This window comes from Haliaeetus albicilla, chromosome 26 (genome assembly GCF_947461875.1).
Source record: "Haliaeetus albicilla chromosome 26, bHalAlb1.1, whole genome shotgun sequence".
NCBI lineage: Eukaryota > Metazoa > Chordata > Aves > Accipitriformes > Accipitridae > Haliaeetus > Haliaeetus albicilla.
This window is the reverse complement of record NC_091508.1, coordinates 7,138,668-7,158,237: the sequence shown is the minus strand read 5'-3', so window position 1 is coordinate 7,158,237 and position 19,570 is coordinate 7,138,668. Positions and strand designations below refer to the sequence as shown.

The 19,570-nt window shown below is 52.4% G+C and overlaps 1 protein-coding gene across 1 annotated transcript; it reads left to right on the top strand.

Annotated features, from left to right (window-relative positions):
- The first annotated feature begins 59 nt into the window (after nucleotides 1–59).
- Nucleotides 60–19,220, top strand: LAD1 (ladinin 1). The gene is made up of 10 exons (XM_069771730.1): nucleotides 60–7,901; nucleotides 11,101–11,241; nucleotides 12,649–13,153; nucleotides 13,577–13,720; nucleotides 14,458–14,507; nucleotides 15,357–15,429; nucleotides 15,817–15,948; nucleotides 16,346–16,435; nucleotides 17,623–17,700; nucleotides 18,069–19,220. The coding sequence occupies exons 1-10, from the start codon at nucleotides 7,864–7,866 to the stop codon at nucleotides 18,072–18,074; spliced, it is 1,257 nt and encodes a 418-aa protein (XP_069627831.1). The 5' UTR covers nucleotides 60–7,863; the 3' UTR covers nucleotides 18,075–19,220.
- Nucleotides 19,221–19,570: the final 350 nt, after the last annotated feature.

Genomic DNA, 19,570 nt, shown 5'->3' with positions numbered 1-19,570 from the left:
CCACCCTGCAATGTCCCCATGCTGGTGCTCGGGCCAGCAGCACGCCCTGGGATCAGACTTCCTTCGGGGTCCTCTCTTCCAGCCCCCCCTGGCTGCTCCCTGGTGCCCCACCAGCTCTGCTGAGACCCCCCCAGCCCCATGCACAGGCCACCCCTCTTCCCTCCCATGCACCTCAGCCCTTGCCAGGCTCCAACGATGCACCAGCCTCCCAAGCAGCAAGGCTTGGGTCTCAGTGCGGAGATGGCTCTCTGCCAGCTCCCCCCACCCCTGCTTTTCCTCTGGTTTTGGAAAAGCCTTCAGAGCTTGCTCACCCAGGCACCAACTCTCCCACCGGCTGCCCTATCACAGGCACCGGAGCTATGGGAATTGGGGCAGCCCCATTTCAGGGCTTAATTCAAGCCATGTTTCAGGAGAGCATGAGATGAATCCACCTTTCAGGCCAAACAGCTCATGCTTCCTCACCAGTCCTACCATTTTCTGTATCACAGCCCCCCAGACTGCAGCAGGTTGAGTGCAAGCGGCTGGGAGTGTGCCAGCTTATCCTCAGAGCAGGGCTGGAGATGAGAATTGGTGAGAATTCACATCAAATCGGGTCTTCTGCCTGGTTGCACTGTAGGAGATGCTGAGGCTCAGCCCCGACGGGGTGTTTGTCGTGGTTGTAGCAGTGCCTTGTCCATGTCCCCAGTGTATCCAGAGGAATTGCAGCATCCATGGTTTCAAACCTGTGTGACACCGTGGGTGTTTTGCAGCACACCCCGTCCCTGTGTAGTGAGCTTGTAAAATACAGAAAATGCTATAAGCTCAGAGCAAAATGCAGGTCCCCGGACAGGCACCAGGGCTGGAAGGAAACAGCATCAAAAAGTGCATGGTCTCCAACAGAGCTCAAACTTCCTAGAAAAACATTGCATTTCTTTAGGGATAGAAAAAAGTGGCCCTATGCAGTTGGCTCTTGCAGGACTTTCTGCAGCAGACTCACGTAGCTCAGTGGCCAGCAGTGCAAGCGAGGGAGAGCCATCGAAGGGAGGTGGGTTTGGGTTTAGGCTCCAAACTGGCAGGACAGCTGAAATGCTCTGGGCATCACATCCCCTCCTCTGGCCAATTCAGGGATACTGAGCTGAACCACTCACTTTTGTCCCTGGGCAAAGACAGGGCAGATGACAACTGATGGGAACACTTATTTCTAGCCTGGTCATTAGCACTCAGGCTGCTACAACACCCAGTAGCTCCTTCACAGAGAATTTAAGACTCAATATGAAAACTCTTCCCAAAATTAGGGTTAGATCAGAGGTGGCTGTCAGCTGGAAAATACACATATGCTCCCTTAGCAAGCACAGATGCTCAGTCTTTCTCTTTCCACCTGACTCTCCATGCCCATCAGTGTCCTGCTAACTGGGGCCGGGACCACCACCTGCATGACCAGAGCCGTTGCATGGCACACAGAGCCTTTTCCACCCACTTTTTCCTTTCCAAGCTTAATTCAGCAGAGCAGCTGCAGCCGCAGCCTAGCACTTGCCAGGACTTCCTGACCCCTTCTCCTCACCCTGTGCACCTTGGGACGGGGTCCTGGCAGGCGCAGCCCGGGGAAGCGAGTCTCTGTCTTGGCCAACCCAAGCGACTCTGCTCTCGGAGCTGATCAGAGGTCATGTGTGGCAAGATCCCAGGATACTGCCATGGCCCAAGCTGCCCCACCACTGGAGGCAAAAAGTTTTGGCTACGATCTCGCCCCTCTGAGCTCACTCCCTGAGTGGGAGCCATGCCGAGGCAGTGTCCTGGGATCTCGCTGCACACAGTATCCCCAGAGGGAACTCACACACTCGGCAGTGATCCTGGCAGAGGAAGAAAGGTGTGTAGGGAGAGGTAATAACTGTTACCTGACCAACTGGTATAGCTGGAAATCGCAAGATTTGTTTCACGGAAACAAAGCCTTCTTCAGACCTGGAACAGAAGCAGAAAATGGCAAGCCAAGTCCAACAGTTGCTCTGAGCTTGGTGCAATTATGCTAATTTGGTAATTAAAAAAAAAAGGGGGGGGTGGTGTTTGTGGGGTGGGGAGGGATGGTAGTGAGATGAAAGGCAATATGGGTGATGGGTGCTGTGGGACCTGGCTCTGGTCAATGCTTGGCAGCCAGCCTGTACCCGTGCTGAGCTCATTGTCAGATCATGCGTACCAAGACACCTGAAACTGCTGCAAAGCAAAACCTGAGGGCTCACCAGCACATCTCTGCAGCCATAGTAAGAACCAGCCGGGCTGTACTCAGCAAGGGTCCAGAGCCCACATGGACTTGTTGTAGGCTATAGATGACTTTGCATGGCTGCCTTGTGTTTTAGATTGAGGGGTGGGGAGATAAAAACCCAACCCCAAAACTCTTCCCTCTGCAAGTTCCCCTACTTTGAAAAAGTACGATGCTCCCCAGTCACCATGTCCCGCTTTCTTCCATCTCTGGTGGAAAACCACATGGATCAGTCATAGGAAAACAAAGTGTTATGGATTTCAGTTTTATTAGAAACATGGAAATAACCCCCATCTCTTTACAGGGATTGAATCTCAAGGGGAAAATGCAGGTGTCTGCTCTGAGCATGAGGCTCTCCTGGTTGGATCGGGGGACTGGGAGCCACGTCTTCTCCTCCACCTCTGCTCTGGAGCTGCTTCCATGGCTCTGGTCCAGCTGGGAGCCCAGCTCTCCCCTTGGTAAAAGAGGCAGGTTGAGTCTTTCCTCCCCAGATGCGCATCACTTCCCTTGTACAAGGCCAGGTCTGCAGTCCCACTGTTGCTTCTCTCCTAGGTGACAATAATCTCAATTTTGTCTCTCTGAATTAGAAGGGAATCCTGCGGTAATCCCTTTTTACTAAAAATTCAGTCCAAATGGGGGACTTGCAAGGTTCTTCTTAGGGAGAGAAGCTGATGCTGGAGCAGTCACTAATGAAATTGTATTTATTTCCAGAAGAACTGCATGAGTCAGTCCTGTCTCCTTGAACTGAGCAGAGCCCTGTCCCTATCATCCTCCAGGTTGCTCCATTGCAGCCAGAAGCCCCCAAAGCAAAGCAAAGCAAAGCACTGAGAGCTTGAAATCGCAGAAATTGCAAATTAAATTGGACAGCAGAAAAGATATTAATCAACCCAATGATTTTCCACCAGAAAGGTTTTGCTGGAAAAACTGCAGTGAGAGAGATGCAAAGGGCTTGGCCTGGCATGGCCTTTCAAAAATATCCCTCCTAATTGGTTCTAAAATGGTCCCTTCCTTTCCTACAGTGCTCTGCGACCTCCTTGCTAATTGGTCATGCCTAGAGACATCTGAACTGTGCCCAAATATTTCCCTGAGCGTATTTGCAGCTCAGCTGGTGGCTGGACCTGCAAAGGGGGGAAGAGGAGGAGGATTAGCAGCGATGGGAAACCCTGGGGTGGGAAGGGGTAAAGTTTATCCCATGGCCTCTGAAGACCACTGCAGCACCCTGCCCTGCTCGGGGGTTAACGCCAGGCTGCAGTCCCTGGTAGTAAAGGCTAAACATTACCACCCCGTGCCCTCCCCCCGCCCCCCCCCCCCCGGCATCTGCAGTGCTGTGGGTGCGGGACCAAACCCTGTGGCTGCAGCTGCACAGGAGGCAACTCAGGGGCAACTGCGTCACATCAGCAGAGTTATAGCACAACCACCCATCACCCTGGGAGTCATCACTGCGGCTTCTGTGTGTCGCCTGCAGTACAAAATGGGAAGAAATGCGTTTCTTCAGCCCTGTTTTTCCCTCCTGCAGCCCTCCAGGCTCAGGTCCTGCAGCCCTGGGGAGGAACGAGGCTGGGTTGGGGTATGGCACCTGGTCTGAGTGGGGTACGTCCATCTTGTCCATCTTCCTTTGCTGTGGCCTGAGCCCTCACTTGCTGCTCACATCAGAGGGGATTTCTCATTAATTGCAACCAATTTCATGTGCTATGAGGGATGCAGTCTGCCATACAGCTTCTGGCAATGAGTCACACTTATTCTATCCATGATCTGAAGAGTTTCCATTGACACCACTTTTGGGGGATGGCCATGATTCTTCATTGTTAAGACCCAGGGCATCACAGGAGATGGCATCTACTGAGGAGGCCAATCTGCAGAAGAGAATGGGAACCGGAAGGACACTATAGATCTGTGGGACACCACGGTGGCATTTCTGACCCAAGATTTGTCTAAACTATTTCTTTTTTTAAAAAAAGTTGAATTATAAATGAAAAAAAGCCCTCTGCTAGCTAGGTGCAAGGCAGTTTGGACAAGGGTTATTCCTTTCCTACTGAAAACAGAAAAGTCTGCGGTTGGGTTTTGTTCAGTTTCTGAGCAAACATACACCAACCTCAGACTCTTTCTGGTTTTCTTTGCACAGCAGAGGTATCACTGTACTATCAGTTTCTAGTGCATCGCACACGTCTTCCCAAAAGCTGAAGGAATTGTAGCTGGGGAAGGACAGCACTGGACCATCTCAGCACCTGCAGAGCACCAGCATGGGGATGCAGGGAGACCTCAGTTTGTGTGTGGGGAGTGCAGCTTTTTAAAGCATTTGCCCGTGGGACCTTTGCGAGCTGTTGAACCTCTGCAGCAATAGGTTGGCAGCTAAGTAAGGGTGAAAAATGCCTTTTCCTGGCCATTGAGACCCATGCCCCAGCCCAGTTGGGAAGCCTGGACAGACGATGCTCCTGACTCTGCTCCACCACCAGCAGCGTGGCAGGGATGAGCCTGGGGAGCCAAGGGAGGAGCTGAGCCATGGCTGATGCTGGGGGACCAGCATGGGCAAGAAGGGTGGAGGTGGAGGATTCACCGCTGGGCCCTGGGGCGAGGTTGAGCGGTGCCTTAATTACAGCACAGTTGTGGAAACTGGAAGCTCTTCACTGCCCTGTAGCCAAAGAAACATGCTCTGCATTGGGATGAGACACAGGACACTGTTCCCAAGGGAAAAAAAAACCCCTGCTGATACTGGTCTAGCTCCTTAGTGGGTATAAATGGGTGTCTTCTGCTGATCTGCATCAGTTGAAGATCTGGCCTCCCTGAGCTCCTTGGGAAGATGCAGGTCTGTGAAGCAGCTGAAAAGCAACCCCTGGGCAAAGCAGGTACCTGGAGAGAAGTGTGGTTTTACACTAGAGCCTTGTCTGCATGCAGCAGAGTCCTGTGGCACAACTCCCTCAGCCAAGAGCACATAGTTTTCCTCTTGTGGTTGTAGATCTGGGACAGCAGATAATGACAGCCTGGTGCATAGAGTGGATCTGGATAAATGTCAGACTGGTTCCCCTGAGCATCCCTTCCCCACACGGACTCATGCCCCTGCTTAATCTCATCACCTTCAGCTTTGTGGACCTGCAGTTTGGTCTGTGCTTCAGTGATGAGCTCAGGGTGGCCAAAATAGCTTTTGTAAAGGGAAGTCCGGTCTCACAAAGCGACTGGTGTTCACCAAAGGCATCTATGAGCTTGTGGATAAGGGCAACCTGGTAGATGAGAGTTTTTCTGGATTTCCAGAAGCAAAGACCTTTAGGTCAGCCACTGCTAAGAGTGAAAGTCCAAGTAGAGGTAACTAATCACTTAGCAAATAGGAAGTGATGGTGAGATAACAAACTCTGCTGATAATTCTTGCATATAGCAAGAGATGCAGCATAGCAGAGATGAAGACTGATGACGCAGATGTTCAGAAAGATCTTGCAGGACTTGGGGTTTGGGGATAAAATGGCAAGGGATATTTGGAGGAGTATAAAGTGACACACAGAGGGAAAAATCCAACATGACTTCATATATAAGATGATGGGCTCTGGGCTGGCTGTTGCCTGCTTGGGAGTGACAGTTTGGGATTATGGTAAACATGAAAAAACATGAGGAACATCAGGGAAAACATGAGCTAAGTGCTCTGTGGCAGCAAAAATCTCAAACCATGAGAGAGCAACGTGCTGCCAAACAGCTCAGCAGGACTTTATCCAAATTAAAGGAGAGGAGGGAGCTTTTCCAGCAGTGGGGAATAGACCTGGGGAATTCCTTGCTGAAAGGTGTTTTTTAAACTAACAATTTTCCTGAGTTTGAGAGAAACTGGACAAATACATGGAGGAGAAACCCACTGAGGGGTCTCAAATAAAGAGGAAACCATGTTCAGCTCAAAAGGTCTCTGAGCTGAAAATAAAGACCAGGGGAGTGTGAGGGGCAAGTGTCACTGAGGCTCATCCTCTGCCTAATCCCCAGCTGCTAAATGCCTGTCTAGAATTTCTTCATCTTAATAATAAGAGGAATCACAAACTGTGAGGTTTTATATTCCTTTGCTGTGTAGATCGTAGCTGGGGGTGTTCTTTCACTAGGTTCAGTGTAATCCTTTTTAAAATCCCGTTAAATCCTATGCTTCAGTGATATCCTTTGGCAATGAGTTTTGCAAGTAAAGTGCTCACAGTGCATTAATCAGAAAGGTTTATTGCTTTGTAGTAGCTTGGTGATGCTGAACTACTATATATAGTTTGTCAGCAATTAGCAGGATGCTTGCAAGGTTATTTAAGTACTTTTTTTTCCTTATGCCACAACTTGCTGAATTTTCTGTGTGTATGAAAACACTTGAAAGACAACTGGTGACTGCAAGAAGAAAGAAAACCAGAGAATGAGCCCTGCTTGGAGCAGATGGCTCATTTGACAGGGCTATCTTTTAGAAATGGGTTTTTAATCAGGAACCTTTGATTAACATAATTCCTTTGATTGCTCAGGTCCCGGGCACACCCCTGTGGGCTGGAGGCATGTGTGGCAAGCCTAGCCTTATAACCAGTCCCTCAGGCTGGCGGAGAGATGGATCTCACAGGGATCAGAGACTGAATTTGTACTCGAGGGGTCCTGGATTACTTTTTCTGCAGGCACCCACCATGATAACTGCCCAGCTGCCCCCAACAGTGAAAGCACTGGGGTCCTGGCCACACTGTGCACCTGGGCTGGCCCCAGGTAAAAACCAGGCTTGGACCAGGCTCTGCTGTGTCTGGGTGCCCCTGTCACCCCAGTAAGACAGTGCCCCTGTTGTCTTCACATCTGCCCTTTGAAGGAGAATGTTGCCCCGTGTGAGCGTGGGGGGACAAGGTCTTGGGACCAGCCCGGGGCAGGGGGACAATAGGTTTGATGGATTTGATCCAGACATGGGATGAGGCTGGGCACACAGCTCCCCTCTGGCACAGGGCTTCAGCACCCAAAAATTGGATACCCCCCATGCTTCAGCCACTTCCTCTGAGACTTCATGAGTTCTCGGAGGAACTGCAGCAAAGCTCATAATGAGTGGGAGGCCATGACGGCTCAATCCAAGATGTCCAGAAAAGGCTGAAAGTAGCAGTGCACCCTCCCATGCTCTTTGGAAAGGGCTGGACTGCACCCAGATGGAGGTGTTTTAATGACTGTTTTGGATCCCTGGGAGCCAGCCTCCTCCCACTCAGCCCAAGGTAATTCACCTCCTCCACTGGTGTTGGAGGAGTTGTTGACTGGTGGAGAGCGGCTGGTAAAACAGGTTCTCTGCAGGGAGTTGTCTCCAAAATCCTGGGAGACCTGGATGGATCGAGCCCTGAGCGTGGGTCTCTGCTCGAACCCTGGCATAGCAGGCAGCGAGGAGTGATTTGCTCTTGCGTGGCACTCCTGGGCAGGGCGTCTTTTGCACGGCGCCGCTAGTAGAAAAATTACAGCCTTGCCTCTGTCAAGGTAGATAAGAAACCATGTGATGCAGCGTGGTGGTAAATGGGTTGCAGGCAGGGTAAAGGTGCACAGGGAAATAACCTTGCAGGGAGTTCCTCCCTCCGCAGGGAGCAGAGTCTTCGGGCAGCGCAGATCCCCGCAGGTCTGACAGCACCTTGGCCTTGATGCCTGCACAAGTTTTAGGGGCTCTCTGAATCTCACAGGAAGCAGGAATGTCTTTTAGTAGAAGGAACTGGTCTGATCTCTCCAGGTAGGTGCTGTGGTTTAATGCTTAACCCTTTCCACCAGTGGGAGGGAGCGGGTGAGGGTGGGCTGCTGGCACGGCAAGCCTTGGCCAAGGGGTGTTGGGGAGGATGGGAAGAGGGGGCAGCTGCCATGGGGGTTTTTGCTTTCAGAGGTGGTGCCAGCCCTGTTGAGAGCTCAGCGCTACTGGAGTTTCTTGTGGGTGGGCAAGATCAGAGACATTTTTTTTCTGCTGCCTGGGGAAGCGGAGTGCTGCATAGGAAAATGGATCTGGAAATGCATCCTTGCCCTGTGTTGGATATATTTTTGGTCTGGTTTGCCTTTCTTTGGGGTACAGTCTGGCTGGGCTGTGCCTCCAGACTTGCTCTAGAGCCGGCTGTGGGTTTTTTCCCTTGCCCCATATCCATACAGCCCCTGGGTGTGTGTGCCGGCTCTGCTGTGTGGAGGTTGCAGCCTCTGCCCATCCGGCGCTGAGCAAGAACTGATTCATCGGCCGTCGCTGAACGATCCCTGCAGCCCCGTGGTGTTGGCTGCTCCACTTGGTCTTTACTAAAAAGTGGTTTTTGGCTCTGATGGGAGCTGGGACAGGTGAGGCTCCTGGACATCACGGTGGGTGGGCAGGGTGTGTGTGAGTCAGGGGCTTACAAGAAGCCTGGGTGACGTGGGAATAGCTCTGGACCTCCTTCAGACCCCGGGGCAAGCACTGCCAACCTCGGCTGCACAGACAGGGTAATGGTGACTCAAAAGCAGCTACACTCTTCCACAAAATGGAGCAGAAATCCTAGTTTAAGGGGATGTGATGGCTCTGAGACTTAATTGCAAACACCAGCACTTCAAGTAAGACACCCACCATGGCCACCCAGAAAAGGGAATTGAGACCCCATTGCTCGGAGGCTGCCAGCTCAAACCCTGCCTCCGTTATGGATGGGACGGATCCAGAGGACATCCCAGCCCCATCCAGTTCCACCTCCTCTGAGCCATGGACCTGCCCAAAGGTGAGCCCAGTGGGGTCCTGCACCCAGGTTGTTTCACAACCCAGGAAGGCAGTTTCTGCTCTCTCATTAGATGAGACAGCATTCACTGAAACAGCACAAATGTCAGATATCTCAGCACTAATGATTAACAGGGCAGGAGAGGACAAGGCAGGGGGAGACTTGCCAATCTTTTTTTATTCATCTCTTTGAGATTAAAAAAGTTAAAATGGTGAAAAATAGATCCCTCTTTGAAAAGAGGAGGGAAGGATTGGCAAAGCAAATCCATAGCTTAATGGGTAGATTTCTTAATTACAAATAACGAGAAACTGCATGTTGATAATGCCAGGTTATGTGCTGCCTCTGAAGGAGCCAAGCAAATGCAAGGCAGGAAAATCTCATTTTCATTTCAAAGGAGCCTGTGCATGCAAAAACAAAGAAGTAACTGGCTCTCGTGGATTTAAACCAGCGTTAGTGTTCCACGCTGTCACTGCTTGAGGGACAACAATGCTTAGCAGAGGCACGTCCATACACACGTGTTAACCTTGCCGGGTGGGAATGTGTATGTGCAATGATTGCTGCACCAGGATATCACACCGTGCTGTGCAAATAAAGCCATGCTGCCTTCCCAGTGCAGCTAAGCTGTGTACAAATATTTACAGGGTCAGGCCCATGGAGGCTAGCACAGCTGCAAGGAGCTGAACGTGGGGTGTCCCCCAGCGGGGTGAGAGCCAGCTGGGGATGCTTGCGGGCTCCCTGGGGCAGGTCCCAGCCTTCTCCATCCCCATCTCTCCCAATGCCAAGCATGGCATTGGGGACCACCTGGAGCTCCCCAGCAATGGGTCGGATTGCTGCTGGGGTGTGAAGGCTGCTTGGGGGTGCAAGGGGCGATGGGGATGGAGGCAGTGGGAGGGAAGAGCAGCACACCCTCTGGCATTGCCCTGTCCCCAAACAGGCACTGAGCTCTCAGCCAGGACCCGTCCCCCCTTTGCTCTCCGTTCTGCTCTGCTGACCCTTTCACGCTCCCCCGCCTCCCTTGACCAGGAAGAACAGAAGCCACAAATAGTTGCGGGGGGTAATGTGGTTTAATTTATGACCCAGCTTTCATTACACAGTAACTCGTGAACCACGCTGCAAGTCACCATGTCCACAACAGCATTAACGATACCACAGGCCTGGACCTGCTCTGACTTTCACATTCTTAAAAGTCAAATTCGAAGTAAACCCTGAGAATGGATGAAACTGGAGTGCCAGCTACAGAGCTGGGATGCTGCAATGGGATGGATCCTGTTCAGGGAGGGCTCTGCCCTGTCAGGCTCTTGGGGGTGGTGGGAGCTCCACTGGGACCCTTGCATGTGTCTGCAGCTGATTGAGGACTAGTGCTGTAGGTAAATGAACACTGTTGTGAAAAGCTCAATCCAGCCAATAAAAATATTTTCCAACACAGTTCATGCACTGGCAGAGAGGGTGGGCAGGTTTTGCACAGAGAAAGGAAGGGAAAGCTGGTGTTTTCCAAAGAACTTTTTATTCAGCATGGCATTTTATCCAAAAAATTTATACACTTGGCTTGTGCAAAATAAAATCTTTAAAGGTGACTCTTTAAAGATGATTACAAACCTTGCCTTTTTGGTACAATCTGTGATTATAAACAATTCCCAGTCCCAGCCACATGCAGGGAGTAAGAGGAGCTCCTGCTGTCCCTGTTTCCAGGCAGACCTTGTCAGCAGTTGCCTTCAGCCTCTGATGCTTCTGCATCTGATGCTTTTTGCTTAATAAAAATTAAAATGCCATTGCCACAACTCACATTGGGGCTAAAATCTTCTGCCACTAGTGGCTACCCTTCCAGTTTATGTGGTTGAGATCTATGTGGTGGCTCTAAGGTCCTGGTCTTGCTGAGTTACAGGTTAAATATCCTTTCCCTGGAAGGTTTGCTTAATGTAGGGATTCCTTTTAAATGAGTGCTCCCTCCAGTAGAAGAAATTAGGAGTTGTGAAGTCAAGTGCTTGTGTTGGGAAATGCCTGCATCAGCTGGGTGGAGTGAGAGTGCTTTGCGACACCTGGCTCGTGTTGGCATCCCTCTCCTCCAGCCCTGTGCAGCAGCTGGGGAAGGCAACCTCCATCAGCCCCTTGGCTGTTGCCCAAGGGTATTTCAATCTCCTTTCTTGTCTGGCATCAGAGCTGCAAGCTCCCCATGCAGGACAGCCTCACCATGTCCTTATGTTTCATCCCAAACAGCTTGGCCAGGCAGAGGACCCTTGAGGATGAAGAAGAGCAGCAAAGAGAGCGCCGGCGAAGGCACCGGAACATGCTGTCCTCCACATCGACAGATGAAGAACCTCCTAGCCCTGTGAAACACACCAGTCCAGCTTCCAGCAGGTGTGGGGGTCCTGCTAGCATCAGTCTTACCCATGATGCTGACGGCTCGCAGCTTGCTGCCTTGTTTTTCTCAACCCTGAGCCAAAGCTGGTGCAGTTGGTGGGATTCTCTTCTGGATGAGAGTGGGCTGAGCTGTGGGAAAAGCAGGGGTCCAATGGGCCTTTAGGCAGAAGGTTGGGCTTCACACGAGGAATACAAGAAGAGGGGTATATTTATGGTGGGCTCAGTCATGGGCCTCAACATGTCCCACAGCACAGGGAGCTGGTGTGCCAGGGTGAGGGTTGGTGCTGAGGTTGAGATCAGATGGGTGCTGGCCATGCCCCAGTGGCATCTTGAGCAGGTAAGAACAGACAGGCACCCATCTCTGCAGGACAGGTGAGCCAAGCATGCAGACCCTGGCTGGTTGTCCTCCTCTTCCTCTGAACCTTGCAGTGATGTTGTATGACCTTTGCTGAAGTGGGGAGGTGACCCAAGGGCTTTCCAGTGGTGCTCCCAAAGGCCCTTGCTGCAGGGAGCTGAGATTTGGAGGTGCCCTGAGATCAGGCTGCCCCTACACAACCTGACCCACTCTCTAAATTGATCCTGGAAATGTCCAATATTTAGATGGGTTTTGTCCACAGTGAGACTCATGCTCTAGAAGTGTTTCTCTCTGTGTTTCAGACAGGGTGGAGTTAGGATGCTTGGGTACGATATGGGTTGAATTGGGGCTGGATATAACTAATGTGAACAAGCTAGACAGGACAAGTCCCCCTTCCCTGGTGCTAGCAGAGGCTGGCCATATGGTGAACGCAATTCAGAAGGAGGGCAAATATGCCATCTCCTTCCCAAGTCCTGGCAACTGTGTAGATACAGTCTGCATGGCCCTGGACAAATGTCCTATCTGCCCCTTCCCGAATCTGGTTCCTGTGTTTGCCTGTGGGAATGAGGGGAAATTACTGTTTTGCAGAATGTATTGGGACTGTGGCTGAACCCTGCCATAGCAGATTGACTTACAACCAACACTTTAAACTTAAAGATAGTGGTATTTTTTCCTAGTCCAGTGAAGAGACACAGACACATGTCCCATCCAGCAGCAGAACCAGCACACTGCTCTGAGCCCACAGCTCCTTGACACAGCACTTCGTGGATGCTGATGTCCTGGGATGAGGCTGCAGAAATGCTTAATCTCTGCTACAAAAAGGAAAAAAAGACTTTTAATCCAAACTTGTCCTCAGAGAGCCTAGCTGGGGTGACGGGGATGAGTGTGGCTGCAAGGCCTGTTTTGCAGGGGTGCCTCCAGGATGTTGGTGGGATTTTTACATTCCCCCCCAGAGCCTTTCACCTGGGTTAACCTTACCTGCAGCACAAAAGCCAGTCCTCTGGCCCCAGAGTGCTGAGGTTTGCCCTCCATTTTGTCTCTGTCTCTAGACCTCAATCCCTGGTGAAGCCAGTGTCTCCGGAGGATGAGGAAGAGCATAAGCTCTCAGAGGTGCTGAAGACACAAGAAGGGAGACGGACAAAGTCCCTGATGACTGTCTCTGAAAAGCTGAGGCAGGAGAAGGAGCAGCAGGAGCCAGAGGTGGGAGTGAGCTGTGCAGAGGCAGGGACACAGCTGCGCGTGGGGCAGGAGAGCATCAAGGCTGGAGAGCGGGGTCAGGATGCGGCCAAGGGCAGAGGGGACTTGCCAGGAGACCAGCACCCAGAGCCAGCCTCGGAGACGAAGGTGGTGATGAGGGGACGGCTCCAGGACAAAGAGAGGCAAGGTGTGGGGACTCCTCAAGGAGAGCAGAGGAAGGAGGTGGGGGAGCTGCAGCAGCAGGCATCACTAGAGCTGGGGCGCTGCAGGCTCCGCGAAGTGAAGATCCTTACCAGACAGGGAAGCTGCAGCACAGAGAAGACAGCCTTGGTGGTGACCTCATCTCTGGACCAGCAGGTGAGCAGGAATGGACAAGGCACCAGTCCTTGGGGTGTGAGGTCCTGGGTGCTGGGAGGACAACAGAGGGAGAGAGAGCTCCAAAGTACCAGGAGGGAAATGGGACCCGTGGGCTTTTGGGGAAGGTTTTTCTGAGAGCTACAAACCATGTGGTGGTGGACAGGGTCCCACTACCTCTTTTCCCTCCCTTGCATGTACTGTTCTGATCACCTTCTCCGGCAAGCCCCTACTGATTGTCATCATGGTTTCACTGAAGAGGCGTTTGGGGCTTTGCGTATCCAAGTGAGACAGCCAAGGTTTGGGGGATTTTGATCTCAAACTCCTGCCTCCAAACCAGTTCCCACCCTGGCTGCTCTGCTCCCTGCACTTCAGCCTTCTCTGCAGACTCTGCAGGGATGCATCAGATGTCTGCTTTTTCCTCAGCAACCATCCAGGAATCCCTCAAAGCAGGTAATACAGCTGTCTCCCACCCAAGATGAACCTGCAGAAAAGTCAGATACTTCTCCAACTCATGTCACCTACAGCAGCTCCATCAGACGAACCAGCCCAAGAACTGTTTCCTTTCGGGTAAGAGCTAAAGCAAGTGGGAGAAAGACTCCCATATAGGCAGTGGAGGATGGGGGGAAGGAAGGGTTGCTTTGGTCTCCAGGTTATGTTGGCAGAGTCAGCTCCCAAAAGTGCATTCAAAATCCACCCTTGATCTGGGCATTTCAATTCTGCTTTAGCCTTTCCTCCATTTTCCTTCTCTGTGTCTGACTGAAGGCCTGTGATGATGAACATGCCCATGTTCGTACGCTTTGTGCTAGCATGGAAACTTGTGGGAAGTGATGAGAAAACAGGGAGCTCATTGTCCTCAGATTTTCCAAAGAGTCACAGGAGTGACCATCCAACCTCTGGCTCTTCTAGTCTTCTCTGAGAGCACAGGATAAAAATAAAACCCATCCTCTTTCTCATCTCTTGTTACCTCCCTCAGAATATCTTCAATTCTAGCTCCTGCAAAAGATCTCTGGAATAAAGTGCTTGGAGAGGCTGGGAAAACCAAGAGCTGTTGAGATCCTCCCTGCTGTGAATCAGGGCTGACTGGCTAGGCTTAATTGACTTTCATGGTGCTTTATTGGGAATAAAACTGTTAGCACTACAAAGTGTCTTTAGTCTGGAGAGCTTTGAGATATGAGATAAGCTCTGGCGTGGGTGAAAATGGAGCTTGCTTGAAAATGGGGGAGATGAGTCTGAGACAGTTTCTCCCATGATTATCTTTGATAACCAAAGATGGCTCCAGTATCTCCTCTCCTTGTGTCTTCCAGGTGATCTCAAGAAAGCAGAAAGAAGAAAGCCAAAGCCCTCTCACAAGGAGGTCAGCACCTCTCTTCACATTACTTTGGTCTTGCTGGGAAGGAATTGTCATCTTTTGTTTTCCAAGGGAGGAGGAGGAGGTGATGGGACCTGGTACCAGCTAGTGAGTGCCCTGGCACAGGTCTGCTGAACATTGGTCCCCAGGGTGCCTGGCTGACCGGGCAGTGATGCTTAGCAGGGGACAGGACAATGTTCAACATATAGCTTCCATCTGTACAAGATCCCCCCAGCTCTAGCCCCTGCTGTCTCTTGGTTGATGCAGTTTCTCATTGCCGCTTGTGTCTGCACAGGAGTGGTTAAGTGGTGCAGCACCACAACAGGGTCCCATCCTTGGAGATACCAAAACCCACTATACAGGTCCATAAGCAACCTGATCTGGCTTTGGTGGCCAGATCAAGTGATCCTCCACATCTCCATGGCAAGGTTGGGACAGGTGGCTTAAAAACTCTTGAGGAACCAAGGGCTCAGGTCTGAATGCAGGGAGTCAATAGCCTGCCCTCTCCCACATCTGAATGCAGGGCAGAGGACTGGGGCTTTACGGGCACGTAGGCTTGCTCCTAGGCATACTATAGGCAAACTCATACTGATATCAGTGAAGATGCAGTTCAGACCTGGCAGTGGTGAAGGCGGGGTAAACTGAGAAGCTCAGAGCTATTTTTCAGTGTACAGTGTGGCCCTAGTAAGATAGTGAGACCCAGAGATCTCAATCACCAGCAGGGAATGAGCTGCCTTGGTTCACTTGGCAGATGGATGCAGGAGGAGTGCCTGGGTTGGACAGGGTCTTCTCCCGCCAAGTGAAGTCCTCCAGGACCATGGGCTGAGTGTTCAACCCTCCCTTTTTCTTCATCAGTGCAAGTCTGAGGATCCCAGGTAGCAGCACCACCATTGGGGAGAAGCTGGAAAAATACACCTCAGCTGTGCAGGTACCGAAAACCCTTGGCAGAGCTGGACTGGCATGGGAGGCATGTGTGGGGAGAAAGAGAGGGGTGGCCTGGAGCTGAGTGGGGAAGGGAGAAAGGGACTGAGCTGCACTGAACAACCAATGCTAATGGGGTTGAAGAAGATGGTCCCAGGCAGAAAAAGGGGTTGGTCTCAGGGTTTTAGGAGCAGGGAGGGGTTATCCCTTGAAGATGGTCATGGGGATGCTGCACAGTCCTGCTGGGGGGAGCAGCGGGGCAAGCCCATGAGCTGGTGATAGGCAGGGAAGGAGCAGACCCCAATGGGCTCAGGACGCAGGCCAGAAGCAGGACTTTGCTTTTTACTGCTTGTGGTGCAGCATGGCCCCTGCTGATGCCCTTCTCTCCTCCCAGCGCTCGGAGGTGGTGAAATCGTCTCTGACTGTTCAGAAAAGCCTCTTGCTGTCCTCGGAGGGGGTGGCCAGCAAGCGCAACTTCTTCGAGGCAAGCGCTCCCAGTAAGGCTGAGCCGCTTGCTGTCAGGAAGGTAAGGGCAGGAGCTGGCCCGAGCGAGGACCTTCCAGTAGGGTCCTGTGCTGGGGCAGCCACCAACTTTTTGGACGAATCTTCCCCTCTTTGGATACCAACACACAGCCCAGCAGGCTGCTGCCTGGATGCAGTTTGGTGGGAGTTTGGTGCTTGCTGAGTGGTGCCAGGCAAGGCTGGGCTTGGGCACTGGCTGCCACCAAAACTGTGCTCTGGTGGTGTGTAGGTTAGTGCCAATGTGCTGGTATCTCAGGAGCTGGGAAAGAGCCAAGGTGTAGGTTGGTATCTGCCTGTTGCGGGTTTGCTCAGTCTCCCCATGCCCTGGGGACTGTCCTGAGTTACATTTGTGCAGTGGGAGAGCTGGTGCTGTAATGCTGGTGTCCCTCTCTGTGCCACAGGACAACCTGAAGGTCCCGGGATCAGTGACATCCCGCATTAATCTGTGGATCAGCAGAGCTCAGGAGCCTGCCAAAGAGGAAAAGAGCAAGGTACTGGCTTGCGCCAAGACCTCAGGGTAGAGCCCTGAGACCGGGCAGCCTGGTGAGACATGTCCCTGCATCTGGGGTGGTGGGGCTTGAAGGGTTGATGAACCCCTGGCTGAACCCATTAAAGGGTTTGAGAGGAGTTTAGCCAGGGTCAGAGATTTGGGTGCTGCAGGGCCACCACGGTGAGTCATCAGGGCTCTACTTGTTGCTGTGCCCTGATCCTGAACCCAAAGTGCCCGAAGCAGCTGATCCCAGCCCTTGGTGGGGTGAGGAGGGAGCAGGCATCAGCTGGGTGCATGTCCCAAGGCAAATGCAGGGGGACCTGACCTGCCCCCAGTGAGAGAGATCACCCCAACATGATCCCATCTCTACCAGTGTCTGGAGGACTAGCTCTGTCCTGGAGGCCACTGGGAGATGAGCCGTATGCTCAGTCCTTCAACACTGGGCTCTGTGGGACTTCGAGACCTGTGTGTGCACTGAGAGATCCTGCTGCATGTGGGGTCCAGAGTGATCTGCAACCCTCAGTGTATCCAAGCCCCCAAAAGTAGGGTGTCTTGTAGCTGTGGGTGCAAAGTGCCCAGATAAGGGGACTCAGAGGTCATTACTTTGTCACCGTGATTGCTCCAGGGGCATGTATGTGAGGGAGATGTACAAGAGACCCTTTGGCCTCAGGGTAGTTTACTGTACTTGGAAAGGGGAGGTTCAGCAGGTCCTGGGGAGGTATCACTGTTTACAGCAATGAGGTGTTTTTCCACTGCTCTTAGCAGAGTCTTCTGCAGCCGCCTGGGTACAGGACCAGGAGGGGCAGCTCCAGCCCAGCCCTGCAGGCTGGGCAGGCAAGCCCAGGCACCCCCAGCGCTGAGCTGCAGAGATTAGCACTGCCCAAACATGTCTGTACCGGGAGGGTGTGCTGGCTCTGTCTGCCAGGAAAAGGTTTGCTCCTGGGGTCACTCTTGGGTAAAGCTTGCAGCTCCTTTATCAGTTTTCCCTATAATGATGGCTGCTGCCATCCATCTCTGTGGGCTGGAGCTGCACTTGGTTTTGAGGGTCTGCCAGGTGCAGGATCTCAAAGCTGGCTGGTTTTACCAAGAGCATGTATGCTTCAAGGTTTCGTTCAAGTCAGACCAGGGCAACACTGCACATGATGCATGGGAAAAACCTTGTGCCACTTATGACTCTCCTGTTTGCAGGACATCAGGAAAATAAACAGCCTGCCAAACCGTGATGTCTGGGTAAAGCAGCCTGGAGACCACCCTGGAGACACCAAGGTAGACATGGAACTGCTTTGAAAATTAGTGCATTCTCTGAGCTAGCGTCAGAGTTGGGACCTGCCCACCGGTGCATCACCCACAGGGCAGGTGTGGGAGAACCAGGCTATGGCGGGGGAGAGGGGTTGTGTGGGACATCCAGGACCCCATGACTTAGGGGCGTCAGCAGGAGGGGACAACTGGAGGCAACTGTAAGGGTGAGAAGAGGTCTGGTCTGGAAGAGGAAGGGAAGTGGCATGTGGTGGGATTTAGGGGATGCCTGCATGCCCCATCCTCTGTTTGGGACAAGTATGGTCCTGGTTAAAGTAGCTGCCTTGGGGGTTTGCATCCTCAGGCCCGGCCTCACCGTTTCTCACTTTCTTTTCCAGTTGTAATAATATCAGTTGTAATAATATCAGATGATCTGGGAAAAACTGTTTTGCTCTGAAGATCAAAGCCTAGCCCTACCCAACCGTCCAGCAGTCCACTGCCATGAGAGTCTCCCACGCCATGTGTAGGTGCACCCCAGGTTGCCGGGGTCTTCTGCTTGTGGGATGGGAATGAAGAAGGCTGGAAGATTATCCCTGCGCCCCCAGTCCTCACTCACTGCCTGCCTGGGAGCGCCCAGGCCTGGAGACTCCTTGCAAGTGCTGAAGGCAGGATCTTGCCTTGTTTCCCCAAAATATTTTGGTGTTTTGCTTCTAATCTCTGGCTGTGCCCCACAACCGCTTGTAAAGAGGATCAACCTATACATCTCCTTGGCAGCTGGATCATGTCAGTGGGGCAAGAAGCTGCGTGGCCAAGGGAGTTTCAGCTGCATGTCCATGGACCTTGTCCATCCCTGCTGCCTGGCTCATGTGGGGTGAGGTGGGGCAGGCAGATGTCACCCCCCCCCAGGCTGTCACTGCTGGAGGGACCCAACCAAAGGCAAACGGTGTTTGCAAAGTCACATGGGTGCCAGTGCAGCTTGGAGATGCTTTATGGAAGGAGGGTGGACCTGATGGCCCTGGTGCTTCCCTCCAGCACAGAGCTAAGCCAGAGCCAGAGCCTTGGCCTTTTCCACCTTGCCCTTACTGTCCCCTGCCCTCTACAAGCAGTGACCCCTTTCACTTAGTGATACAGGAGGGGTGGGCTAGCCACAACCCTATTTTTGGTGTTGCATGGAGCTGAGCACCCTGTGCTGGGCCCCTTCTGCAAACTCCATTTCCCTCTCACCCTTCTTCCTGAGCCCTTTGCCCATGGCTGCGCAGCCCCCTGGTCCTGCACTCCCTGGGCTGCTGAGCTCACCCAGCAGGGAAGAGGAGTGCTCTCTTGAGGCCAGCTTTCAGGTGCCACGGGCAGCCCATAAAATGATGCTCAAATCCTTGTGCCAGAGCCATTCAATGGGCTAGGGCTGTGCCTTGAGCAACTATTGCGGTGTCCAAATTTGGTGTGGGGCTCTACTGCTGCCCCTGGATCTGATCTTGCTTGCTGAGCTTTGGAAAGGACTTTGTTTTCTCTGTGCCATTTTTTTTCTAATAAAAGTTGCTCTTTCTAAGACACTCCCAGTCACCTGCTCCTGGGCTGGGACTGGGAACAGTTTGCTTCCCTTCTTCTGGCAGGAGGAAAAAAGGCAAAAACCTGAGACAAATATGTCGGGGGGGGGTGGTGGTAAAAGCAGCCTGAGACTCTTCCCTTCTCATTACAGCATCTTGGACCTGGTGCAGCGGCTGAGCAAGCCCGGGTCAGGGGCTGTGATGGAGGGTCCAGTCCTCCATTCACGGCAGCGCTGCCTTATCAACGTCCCTGGCCCTAGAAAGTGACAGCTGGCTGGCTTGTGTCAGCCCCTTGGGCACTCGCGTATCTCAGTCCAGAGGGTTTAAAATAGCAAATCTCTGAGGCCACACAATAG